Below are 13,030 nucleotides of genomic sequence, written 5' to 3'. Positions count from 1 at the left end.
TACTGATACATTGGTGAAGATTCTCTGTCATCCAGGTCATAGGCCTTCCAAAAAAGTACAAAACAAACCACTGGACTTTGTTTACTGGTTTGGAAAGTGAAACGTCTTTAAATTTGGAAACACAGTCCAGTGGTTTGTTTTATAACTATGGGAATTGTCACTGATACCGCTCCTAAAGTACAAGTAATTTTTCTTAATGTATAAATATCATCAGAGAGAGTGCTCTGGTTGTGAGCAGCTGCAGCATCATGACCTCAATATGCTATTTGCAGGAGCATCACACACTGCTTTTTGCTTAATTCAAGGTCAATTTTATGCAGCCTTGAAATGAATGGACTCACTTTAGCATCGGGCATTAGTGGAACAAATAGCAGTGTTAATTAGGCAGACAGTTTGGGGATTGTAATGGTAACAACCAGAGCGATTAAAGTTGTTGAACTGGCTTTTTGTTTAGTTTTAAATGAAAGGCGAAGGTATTTAATCCCTCTGTAGTTGTAGCCCAACATTCTGTCATTGTTTCTGCTGCTTCCAAAAATTATCTAAAAACTGTAGCTGTGACTTGATTGATTATTCTGAAGATCAGCCCACATTTTAGCAGGTTTTTCTTTTTTTCTTGCTCAAACTCTTCAAAATATTTCAATTTAGAGCTCTGATAATAATACAGGGAAACCCTAATATTTTGCCGAATGTCAAAATTCAGCCAAACTGTTTAATAAACAATGATCTAAATCATCCCTGGTAGCCTTTCAGTATTGTAACTGCAACTTAGAATAGATTATTGCAGTCTTATTAGACCAGGTTATAGTGCAGTGGCATTGTAAAGTCTGATGGTGGCAGGGATTAATGACCTGAGATAGCGCTCCTTTTTACACATGGGATGTATAAGTCTTTCACTAAAGGAGCTGCTCAGCTCCTTTACAGCCTGGTGCAGAGGGTGGAAGGTGTCCATGATGGATGTAAGCTTGAACAACACCCTCCTCTTGGCCACTTCTTCCACAGTCCAGAGCGCAGCCCAGGATAGAAGTAGCCCTCTTTACCAGTCTGTTCAGTCTCTTTATGTCCCGCTCTGCGTTGCCAGGTGCTACGCAGACGACAGCATAGAGGAGCGCTGAGGCCACCACAGAGTCATAGAAGGTTTAAAGCAGGTGCCTGCTCACTCCAAAGGACCTCAGCCTCCTCAGGAGGTGGAGGCTCTGGCCCTTCTTATACAGGGCGTCTGTGTTATGAGTTCAGTCCAGTTTACTGTTGACATGAACACAAAGGTAATGGAAACTCAACAGTTTCTATGTCCTGCCCCTGGATGTTCACGGGGGAGTGAGGTGGGGGACTTCTCTTAAAGTTGATCACCATCTCCCTGGTCTTACTGTTGCTTAAAAAGGTGGTTGTTCTCACACCAGTCCACAATGCCCATGATGACCAACCAGTACTCCAGCTCGTTCCCCTCAGAAACACAGCCCACAATGGCCAACAATCATAAACAGTTCTCCAAGAAGTTAACACTATATCTACAGAGTATTCAGTGGTAACTGAAGCCTTTAATGGACTACAAAAGGTTTTATTCTTCTCATATAAATAAACTTTGTAATCATGCGACCATTTTAACTTGATCTTTTCCTCCTTCCACAGGGAAGGACCCATACTCTTAAACCCGGGGCCAAAGATCATTTACCCGTAATGGTCAAAACACCTCCTGTACAACCGATGGAGGACATCAGTATGAGGATTTATCTTTTTGAAGGCCTGTTGGGTAGGTGCTGCTCCTTGATTCATCCATTTTTTCCCCCACAAACTTCCACTATATAGATTCTTGCTGCTGGTGTTTAAAGGGAATGTATCCTTCATGTCAACTTGTCAAGTAGTCCCTTTTTCTGCATCTGTTGTTTATCAGTGGTGATTTCATGTATTTTGACCTAATATTTAGTTTCTCAGTACTGTAGTTTCTTTAGACCGTACCAATGAGACCAAGCAGTACCAAGACAAGGCCAAGACTGAGACCTCATTTGGTCTTGGTCTTGATACTCCTTGTTCGGTGTGGTCTTGACTAAAACACTAAGTTATTTGTTGTTATTTCTTCAGATAAAAAAAAAAAAATTAGAGATGCAAATGTAGTTTATATGTGTTTAAGAAGAAATGGAGCTGAATTGAATTCATATATTAGGAACTGTGTAAAACTGCACCAAAAAGCTGCATCATTCTGTAGAATATAACAGTATGTCCTAGTTAAAGTCAGAAGTGTTTACGGAAATTGAGCAAGTAAAAAACAAAAAATAAACAGTTGGGTTAAAACTCAACACAGCTAGAGTCCCAATGGCTGTTCTTGTCTGTGAAATTTCCTGATGCAAAGGCTCTTAAATGGTGTGTTTAAAGATAACAAAAAAGGTGGTGTGTGTATTAATCCCTGTCATGTTTCTGTGGTGTGCCTCTCGACTTGCTCTGGTCTCGTTTTTTGTCATCATACCAACTTACACCTCTTCTCCTAACCCCCGTGCTGCTCTCGCTGCTTTTTTCTCCTTCTGCTGCTCACCGTGGAAAATTTCTCCAGGGCGGGATAAGAGCTCCGTTTGGGATCAGCTAGAGGATGCGGCCATGGAAACCTTTTCTCTAAGTAGGGCTGATCTCTTGCCTTTGCTTGTTGGTGGTTATCTGTGTGTGCTTGTGGATTGTGTTTTGTCCTCGGTACTCTAACTCTTTAATTTCAGCCTTTTAGTGTATCTGATGGGAAACACCTGTTCATTAATAAGCTCCAAATCCGTGTGAAATTAGGTCTTAGCCAGCAGTATGGTTAAGGTTTTATCCATAGGGAAGCTGTGATATTTGTTTAAAATTGTTTAATAATTCTAACACGAATAGATTTGCTTAAAGATAGGAACAATGAGTTGATTTATAAGTTATTTCACATCTACTTAGTTTGGGTATCAGTTTGTTGCATCCCAAACTCTGATTGTATTTCTATTGAACTACTATATTTTAAATAGTTCTTAATATAGTTCATATGTCAACGGTTCTTCACTGCATAATAACTTAAATGGGTTTGGATATTTCCAGTAATTTCTTAATAGATGGTGTTCTTTTTCCTCTAGAGCTATAAGTAGTGTTGCACCAATGCCATTTTTTGGCCCCGATACCTGGCTGTGCAGTATTGACCGATACCATACTGATACCATCTTGATGTGTGTGTGTATATGTATAAAGAACTGGATACTACTTGGATGTAAAATAATTGCCATTGTGGCTTTGTCAAGCTGCTTCATACCTTTGTGAAGCAGGAAATAGACTAATACAAAGTGAATCCAGTAGAACTTTTATTGCCTATCTGGAATGGGTCACAATAATTGAATAAACTTTTGGCTCTGAAAATGGTATCTGTGCCCTACTTGTTGGTACTCGCCGATACCGATACCACAATTTTAGTGCTGGATCGGGGCCCCGGCTGATACTGGTATCGGTGCAACACTAGTTATAAGTAGCAGTATTAAATACCTAAAGTGATGGTTAAAATTATTATTCTGATTATTTTTAAGGAAAGTTTGAAATAGTTTTGTTTAATAGGCTAGATAAAATCAGTATATAAATACTGTATAAAACACATTTCTATATTATTAGATGTAGAAATTCTTAATTAAATGTGAAAAAGTTTAGCAATTTTGAAGGCATAAATAAGTGTTTCTTTCATATCCATGTGTTGTTTTCTCAACCTTAGTCATTGATTTATATCAGTCAAATGTTTGGCTGCGTTTTGGGGAAGAAAAGTGATGGTTTAGATTTCTCATGAGGAATTTAGTGATAGATTATTTTAACAAAGAACGTGTAAGGAAATTATTGGCTCATTTATACAAAGATTTACATGTAGTTTACATGTATTTTTCTGAATTTTATTTGGAATGGACAAATAAAAATAACATTGATAGAGTTTGAGTCAAGAATCTTTGCATTTTTGGAAGCAGAATCAATTAAATGTTTTTGTCTATAAAATTATTTATTGTAGTAATTTATATGAAGTATTTTAGAGAATAAGATGTGTTAACATCCCTCAGAGTGCAGTGTGAAGGGGTGTCTGTTTTAGTGTCTCTTTGAGACTAGTAAAGGTCACCATATTAAAGTCTCCGACATTTCCTCATTTGCCATAAAAGGATTTTAATTTAGATTTAGCTTAATATTTCATTTGTATCCTTTTTTCCTTTTTTAAACACTTGCTTACTTTAGTCCAAAGAAGAAGCCGCACATCAATCTGGCTGTTGTCGTAATTGTGGATAAACAGACCCAGATGTTCACAGTTGATTGATATGCTCCTAAAACAAGCTTTTTTGTCATTTTATGTCTCTAAAAACAATTTTTTATATCATCAAACATTTATATTGTGGTTATTTATTGGGGTATTTAACTTTTTTTGTGATTCAAGGACATTTAAAATGTAAATAATGAATGTTATTAGATTATTTTAGTCAAAGACACCTGCAAAGCCTTGCATAATTTTACAGATTTAAAACTCATAATTATTGGATATTTCAAGACATTAAGCCTTTCGGGATTAACCTTTGATGTATTTTTTAAAAGTGCTGAGACTAAAAGTTCAGGTTCTAGACCACTGTGGAAAATGAAGTACCTATGCAGCACAGAACAATCCAATCCAATCCACTTTATTTATATAGCACGGTTTAAATAAACACAAGGTTTCCAAAGTGCTGCACAAAAAGATAAAATAACTAAAATAAATAAAAGTAATAAAATAAAATAAAATAAAAGCACTGACAGGATTTACTTTTATCAACTTGTATTTCACACCTTGTTTTCTAGTAGAGAGTAAATATATGCTTAAAAAGAAATGATTTATGTTGGCAGGTGTTACATATGCTGTAAGACAAACTAGATCATTAATTTCAGGTAAGGAGCGCTCCACCCTCTGGGATCAAGTACAGTTCTGGGAGGATGCCTTCTTAGATGCTGTGATGTTGGAGCGTGAAGGAATGGGGATGGACCAGGGACCCCACGAAATGATTGACAGGTTTTCTGAACTATATCTGTTTATTTTTGACAATCTTTAGACGATCTGTTCTCTAAAGCAGTCTGTTTCACACGTTAACTCAGATACCTGTCACTTGGAGAGCACGATCGCAAGCGTCTGGAGGATGATGAAGACCGACTCTTGGCCACCCTGCTACACAACATGATTGCTTACATGCTTATGATGAAAGTACGGAAGTCTTTTAATCTCTTTATTTTGATGTTTCTCCTTGATGCGAGTGAACTAGTTTGATTTTTGTTCATTTAGGTAAGCAAAAATGATATCAGGAAGAAAGTGAGACGTTTGATGGGCAAATCTCACATCGGACTCACATACAGCCAAGAGATTAACGAGCTACTTGACAAACTGGCCAATATGGTGATTATGTCTCCCACTTTTTATCATTTAGATTTAGCCTCTTTTGGTTTCCTGCCATTTATTTTCACCAATCTCATGTAGAACGGCCGTGAGCTGTCCATCAGGCCCAGTGGGAGTCGTCACATCAAGAAACAAACATTTGTTGTTCACGCTGGTACTGATACAACAGGAGACATCTTCTTTATGGAGGTAAAGAAATGCGTTCCTCTGTGCTGCATATTTTGCATCCCGTTTTTCTTTTTCGTAACGATCAACATTAATCACTGTTGTAGGTTTGTGACGACTGCATAGTCCTGCGCAGCAACATTGGGACAGTTTATGAGCGCTGGTGGTACGAGAAGCTCATTAACATGACGTACTGCCCCAAGACCAAGGTGCTGTGTCTTTGGAGACGTAACGGCCAAGAGACGCAGCTCAATAAGTTCTATACGAAAAAGGTCTGAAGCTGTATGCCAAGCGCCGCTGCAAGATTTTCGGGAGGAAGTTGGGGATCAATTTGTCTAACTTTCTTTTGTTTATTTCAGTGTCGGGAGCTCTACTATTGTGTTAAAGACAGCATGGAGAGAGCCGCAGCGAGACAGCAGAGCATTAAACCAGGTTAAACTTCTGATACAATCAATGTCAGAGAGAGTAGAGAGAACACTGTTTTGGTTTACTCATTTTCTTTATTAGATTTATTCAGAAAAAAAAAAACAGGGCTGCAGAATACATAATAAATCTCTAAACTTCATTTCTATTTCCATCCATCCATCCATTTAAAGCCTGACTGATGCAGTAATCTGCAATAAATGGTGTTATTCTCTATTTAAACTGAAAATATGTCTGAAGTGGATTTAGAGGTCCACAAGTGGAAATGAGGAAAACTTGACATTTGGGAGGGGGGAGAAAAAATGCTGTGAATCTCCTCCTCAGGTCCGGAGCTCGGCGGTGAATTCCCTGTCCAGGACATGAAAACTGGTGAAGGTGGACTGCTTCAGGTTACGCTGGAAGGAATCAACCTGAAGTTCATGCACAGCCAGGTAGGAGGCCATCACCACAGCAGAGAAACTGTCTGATCTCACATTAGGGCATGAGAATAAAAACAATTACTCATGATGGCTCAGAGTTCATCCCGTCCTTCTGTCCCCATCTCTCCTTGTCTCCTACACATCGATGGCATTTCCTTTCATCCTGTTACATCTTCCTCTATTGTCATTAAAAACCTTAATAAAAATGTAACTCAAGTGAATCATTCTGACATACTTAATTGGCTGGTATCGACGTGTGTTTTCCACTAGAGGAAGAATTCCCGTTTGTGCTTTTGCTTTTTTTGGATTAGCTCTTTTTTTTTTTTTATGTTTGAACGTTTGTGTTTATGGATGCATGCCTTTTTTTTGTGTTTAAATCAATGTCAACTCATACCTCACAATTTCCTTTGACATCTGTGGTACACAGACCTCATGTTCATTTACTGTGTGGGAAGAAACGATGTGTTAATCTGTGCGTATGTGTGTGTGTCTTTGTTGTGCAACGGTGATTAGACAGATGACCTAAAGCAAAGACTTTTCATTAATAATTGGCTATGTTATAATAGCAACTTTTCATTTTGAGTTTGGACCCTTCAACATTGCCATGTGTTGTCGTCACGTCTGTAGACAGTGACAGTTTGGGCTTGTGTATTTTCTCAGCTGATTAGCATGAGGAAAAGATCTGAAAGAATAGGATCCATAACGCAGTCAACAAAGACTTAAATTCAGCAAAAAGTACAATTTTATTACCTTTATTCACATTATGAGCAACTACTTTTATATGATTTGGAAACTCTTATCATCCTTTCTAGTATTTGCTTTTTTTAATTTCCATAATGAAACAGGACAGTACCTTTCCATGTCTAAACACTGAAGGCAAGCTCTCCCGTACTGAGCAATGAATGACTACTTGCAGAGAAGATGATAATAAACCTGAGTTACCCAAATTACCGAAGAAAGAACAATCTCCTGACAAGTAGCATATATTTATTTTTAAGTATCTGCTCTAGATATTTTTTGCTGAGATAAATATCTTTTTATTAAGATATTTAGAAAATGTTTCTCTTTGTCTGCAAAGTAGAAGTTCTAACCCTGTTTTTGTGTGACGGCCTCATTTTGGTCACTAAAACGTGACATTACTGTGGAAGGCAGTTAGCAGTTAGCTTCATTCATGAAGCCTATCTTTCCCAGGTTGAATTAAACTAAAAGAGCATTTAACTTGGATCACTCTTAACCTTTTTTGACTATCTTGACACACTACAACCAGAAACTTCACTTTATTTTTATTATTTTTTTATTTACAAAAATGATTTACTTAATTTTAATGCATAGTCCTTCAGTCCCTGTCATTCTAGTACTCCTAAATAAAGTCTGTTGCAATCTAATACTTTCAGAAGTCACCTGATTTGTTATAAAAGTTTCATTTTAATTTATTATCTTAAGATAATCTGAAATTTTGGGATTCTTTTAGAAAACTCTAGAGCACAAACGGCACCACAAAGATTAAGGAAGACAGCAGACATGTCAAAGAGAGAAGGGCAATCATATAAAGTTGGGTTAGGTTAAAATGATATAACAAATGAACAATCTTATAGAGCATCATCTAGGTAGTCACCTGGTGCTAAAAAGAGTAGCTCACGACTGTTAATGTGCTCGGTTTGTCAGGTAGGTGGATGACTTTGTAGATTAACATAAGAAACAAACCAAGAGGCCTATGTCAAGTCAGGAGAAGCTGTAGAGATCTCCTAAGGTAGACTGTTGACAGGACCTATTCAGCCTACATGTACATCTATGCATGGAGGGAAATGAACATTAAACAGCCCACTGAATCTCCATGATGAAACATGGTAGTGGCAGCATCATGCTAAGGGGATTCTTTTCTTCTGTCAATAGTTATGCTCACACCGCGCTTTTCAGATATTTATTTGTAAAAAGTTGGATGTCGTTTACCCTGCACTCCTTAACAATCCACCTGTCAAATCCCAGTAACGGACAGTTTTGTTTTTTGTCTTTAAGAAGACAAAGAGTAAAATGTTTGACTGGTAAAAAAAATCTTTTAAGACCTGGACCTTTGTTAAAAGTTTTATTTTATTATTTTTTTTCCTTCAGGCTCACAGTCTGAATTTGTTCAGGCCTCATTTTCTAGAATATAAAATATGGCACCTTTATGTCTCTCTTAGAAATGATTACCTGATGGAAGTCTGCTATTTAGATAAAACTATGTGGATGCCAGTTTTTTTTTTTTTTGTAAAACTAGTTTTTCAGACTGCTTTGTGTTGAGCTTGGATGTCTTGTTCTGAAGTGATAAAGGAAACATCCTACATGCCAGTGGGGTTTACGCTCTGCCCTCGCGTACCTGTTCTGCTGTTGTGAGCGAGTTATGTTGGTGCCAGCCCTTGTTGCTGGAGGAGGAGGCATGGAGGGCTGTGGGGGACTGAGATGTTTTAAAATCCAGGAAAACAAAGGTGATTAAATTTCTCAGCACTCTTGTCAAACTTGAGTACCTTTCTTTTATTCCTATTTGCCAGCTCTTGTGGTTGAATCCTCCTGTGGTGGGTTTTTTTTTCCTTTTATTCATTGGCTCTCTCCGATTCTTGATTTGAACCTTTACGAGGCTCCTGCAGATACATAGCGCCCTCTCGGAGTGTCGTCGAGTGTTTGTGCTCTTTTGTCCGATAATAATCCAAACCATTTCTCTCCCATGCTCTCTCCCCCTGCAAGGAGCGGAAGGTACACAACCTCTGCTGTGTTTGCTTATTAGCAGTTACATCTTATTGGGTTCCTTTTGTTTCCTCTACCTGTTTTTCTTTTTTACTGTTGTAGTGTATGGCAAGTCTAATTTTATGTCCTTGTCTTCATTTTGTATAGAACTTCCATGTTTGCATCATATGGGCCATATTGCCATAACAAAATCATCTCTATATGATTAACCACAAGTTTTTTTTTATACCGGATGAGCTTCATTGACCAAATGAGTTATTCAGACTTGGTGTTGAACAGACTAAATGCATTTCTTCTCATTGCCCATGTATGCGTTTGACCATGGAAACTTCTCATAGTGTCTTTCTTTTCTTTTGGTAGCTTTTAAGCGCTTGCATTTCATGTGTAGTTGTTTTTATTTTTACCTTTCATACTGAATGAAACAAGTTTAACATGGTTAATTTCTTTTGTTTTCTAAATATGAAGTGTTTACTCTTCATCCGGTGTTGTTAAGTTAATAATGTTCTGTCTTGTTTTTGTTTGTTTTTGTTTGTTTTTAGGTTTTCATAGAGCTGAGTCACATTAAAAAGTGCAATACAGTGAAGGGAGTCTTTGTCCTGGAGGAATTTGGTAATTACACCATCTATTGATTTTAGGCCTGTACTCGGCACGGCAGTAACTCAGCTTTATGGCAAATTCACTGATGACAGCTTAGAAAGGTTTGCTAAATTGAATCCTCATTCTGTTTGAGGAAGGATGAGCTTTTGATGTCTGCAGGAGGGGAAGACGGCCATGATTTTACAAAGGATTAGTTTTCAGTTACACAGAGGTCAAAGGAACACCTAATGCAGTTTATGGGAAGGAAAATGAGTGACGATTGGAGATGGGATAGATTAGAAGATGGTTTATCTGCTCTTTTTCTAACAGGTGAACATTCCGTAACAAAGAGATAAGTCAGAAAAAAAACTTTTTCAGACATGAGCGATCCTTTAAAGCAACAATAAATTATTCTCCAATCAGTTACTCTTCAGTTGCTCTCAGGTTCCTTAATCACAGCAAACACTGTTTCTGTCATACTGTCAGTTTTGTGTCTTGACAGTAAACATGAAGTCTTTTGCTAAAATGCTGCAACAGGAAATGAAAGCCCAAGAAAAAAACTCACTATTTTACAATTTACTTTTCTTTTTTTCTCTGAATACTATAATTAGGAATATTTTAAACTTTGCTTTATTGTTAAAGTTAGACATTTAACCTAGTGAACAATATATTATTCTAGGATCCCTTGTTTTGAAATCAACAGACAATACAGATGTTCCCAAATTACTATTAAATATATTCCTTGAACCATGTATAGATTTTTTAGAAAACAGGTTTTAGTTTTAGTAAACAAAAGATCACTTATGGTTTCTGTAGCTTATTTTTTAATACCTGTTAAAAACCATTCAATTTACGACTAAATTGAACCATAAGAACTTACATTGCTTTGACCTTGAAGAAGAATCTTGACTACAAGTCCACCTGAAGATAATCTGACATATGAAAGCCTCTGTGAACTGGTGACCTATAGTCCAGCAGACAGATCAGTTCTGATGCTATCAGCTGTAGAAAAGAGGTCTGGCAGCAAAGTGTGGGACAGTTATAATGTTTTTTCTTTTTGAAATGAAGGCAGCTGATCGGAAGCCAGTTTAACCTTTGTGTAGGCATTCATCTTTACACACTCCGTCAGCAAAACAACAGTTCCTAATATACAGAGACACAATTGGACTGAAAGAGGCTTGGGATAGATGATGAATCATTTAAGATACCTAACGACAACATGTCTTTTTTTTTTTTTTTTCCCCTCTGGTTGTTCGTAGGAAGAAAGATTCTTTCAGCTTAGTGAAGTTACTATCATCCATTTTCATACAACCTGGGATGTGCCTCACCGACCCCCTGTGAATTCCCCACCACATGCTGTTAGAAAGCACACTCTTATCCAAGGCTTTGACGCCATCATTTGATTATCATAAATGAGCAAAAGCAAACAACTCCAGCATACAGAAGGAGATTTCTTTGTTTCTTAGCAGCAGCGTCTTGGTGTAGAGAAAAAAAGACTCTGCACCCAGTGCTGTTGCCACGGCAACTCGTGCTGATGAACCTTTAAAAAATGAGCAGCACATAAATGAAGCACGGTTCAGATTTCAGTGGCACGTCCTGAACTCTATACAGAGAAAAAATGATTAAAGCATCAGAGGTTGAAAATGACAAATTAAAATTTGATTGGCATTTCTACAAGCATGGAAGGAATTCTTACAAAAAGGATAAATATACTCACTGCTGTTGGAAAAGATGACTGTAAGATTGTTTTGCACCCGTGGTCAGACGGGCGGGATCAATAGTTGGAATAGTCACAGCATTGTTTACACATGAAAGCTCAAGTTAAAAAGGATGACTCGGTTCTGACAGTGCAGCACAGGAGGTAGAATGTCTGGCTGGGTTACTGTCGTGCCTCTGTGCTGCTTTTGTAATGTTGCCCTCATCTTTGCCACTATGAAAACCTTCATTCTCCAGCAGGTAAAGTGTCGCCACCTTTCTTCTTCAAAACTAGATTCATGCAGATTATTTCCTTATTCCATCACTGCACCGATTAACACGTTTTCACCTTCTTTGTATGAACAAGTATTCCTCTGCTTCCTCCATCACCTGCTCTTTTGTTTTGAACACCCACCCTGACATTCCTCATGTTGTCGTGTTTTGCTGAAGGTCCGCCTCTGTATCTCAGCCCTCTGAGATCTCAGGTGGGACGGCTGATTCAAAGGGACTCATCATTTTCCTCCCCCCCTCATCACCCTTTCCAAGCACAGCCTCTTCATCTTTGCTCTGGGTTCACAGTTACTAATGAAAAGTCCGCCTGTCCTCTGGGCAGGGTTTTAGCCTCATCTAGCTGCTTTTCTGTGATGTCCGATCACAGGGGAGGAAGGGGCTAACTTTCTATCTCTACTGATTTATGTTTCAATTAAGTGTTCAACTTTTCTAACTTCTACAGTCTGTTGAGACACTTGTGTGGTTTATTTTCCATTTAGTGGGCCATGAATGTGTCACCTGCAGCTTCATTTACATTCGGACTCCAGCTACTACTGTTCCAGTTGATTTTGATCAGAAAAATAATCTTTTTGTTAAAATTGAAGCAAACCATTTTACCTAAACTGACCCTTTGATCTCTGTATAATTATTCACAAGTTTTTTTAACTGCTTAGGTGTAACTTCTTGGTCCGCATCTCATCGTACACATAATTACAATCCAACCTTTAACTCCCAAAACATGAACTCCTAAAAGTTCCTGCTGCCTTTGAATTCTTTCTTTTGTCTCTTGCACCGACATAGTTCCTGAAACTAAAGAAGTGGTGATCCACAAGTACAAGACCCCCATGGTGAGTCCTCTTGTTCCATCTTTAATAAGGGCTGAAAAGCCTTTTGTTATTGTTCAGCATAAGCTCCCTCAGCCTCAAGTATTTTTGGATGTGATGTGACTCATTAGGTGTGGGTTTTGTGTCTGACTGTTCTTCTAAATAGAAAAGCTATTAAACAATAGGGAGAGCGTCTACTCAGCAGGTAGATAAACGAGCTGCTGTGTGTATACAGGTGCTGGTCATAAAATTAGAATATCATGAAAAAGTAGATTGATTTCAGTAATTCCATTTAAAAAGTGAAACTTGTATATTATATTCATACATTACATACAAACTCATATATTTCAGATGTTTATTTTGTTTAATTTTGATGATTACAAATGACAACAAATGAAAATCTCAAATTCATCATATCAGAAAATTAGAATATTACTGAAGACCAATAAAAACAAAGGATTTATAGAAATGTTGGCCAACTGAAAAGTATGAACATGAAAAGTATGAGCATGTACAGCACTCAGTATTTAGTTGGGCCTCCTTTGGCCTGTATTACT

General features: G+C 37.7%; 1 protein-coding gene across 1 annotated transcript in view; it reads left to right on the top strand.

The window, feature by feature from the left end:
• Positions 1 to 13,030, top strand: part of madd (MAP-kinase activating death domain) — a 68,593-nt gene that overhangs the window by 47,414 nt on the left and 8,149 nt on the right. The window contains exons 25-35 of the mRNA XM_015391338.1: positions 1,627 to 1,747; positions 2,543 to 2,605; positions 4,882 to 5,002; positions 5,086 to 5,191; positions 5,270 to 5,380; positions 5,462 to 5,569; positions 5,653 to 5,817; positions 5,905 to 5,977; positions 6,293 to 6,399; positions 9,648 to 9,717; positions 12,451 to 12,497. Coding sequence (XP_015246824.1) covers positions 1,627 to 1,747; positions 2,543 to 2,605; positions 4,882 to 5,002; positions 5,086 to 5,191; positions 5,270 to 5,380; positions 5,462 to 5,569; positions 5,653 to 5,817; positions 5,905 to 5,977; positions 6,293 to 6,399; positions 9,648 to 9,717; positions 12,451 to 12,497 — 1,092 coding nt within the window. The remainder of the gene's footprint in view (positions 1 to 1,626; positions 1,748 to 2,542; positions 2,606 to 4,881; positions 5,003 to 5,085; positions 5,192 to 5,269; positions 5,381 to 5,461; positions 5,570 to 5,652; positions 5,818 to 5,904; positions 5,978 to 6,292; positions 6,400 to 9,647; positions 9,718 to 12,450; positions 12,498 to 13,030) is intronic.

Source organism: Cyprinodon variegatus, unplaced genomic scaffold (genome assembly GCF_000732505.1).
Source record: "Cyprinodon variegatus isolate N-32 unplaced genomic scaffold, C_variegatus-1.0 Scaffold22, whole genome shotgun sequence".
Lineage (NCBI taxonomy): Eukaryota > Metazoa > Chordata > Actinopteri > Cyprinodontiformes > Cyprinodontidae > Cyprinodon > Cyprinodon variegatus.
This window is presented reverse-complemented; position numbering and strand designations above follow the sequence as displayed.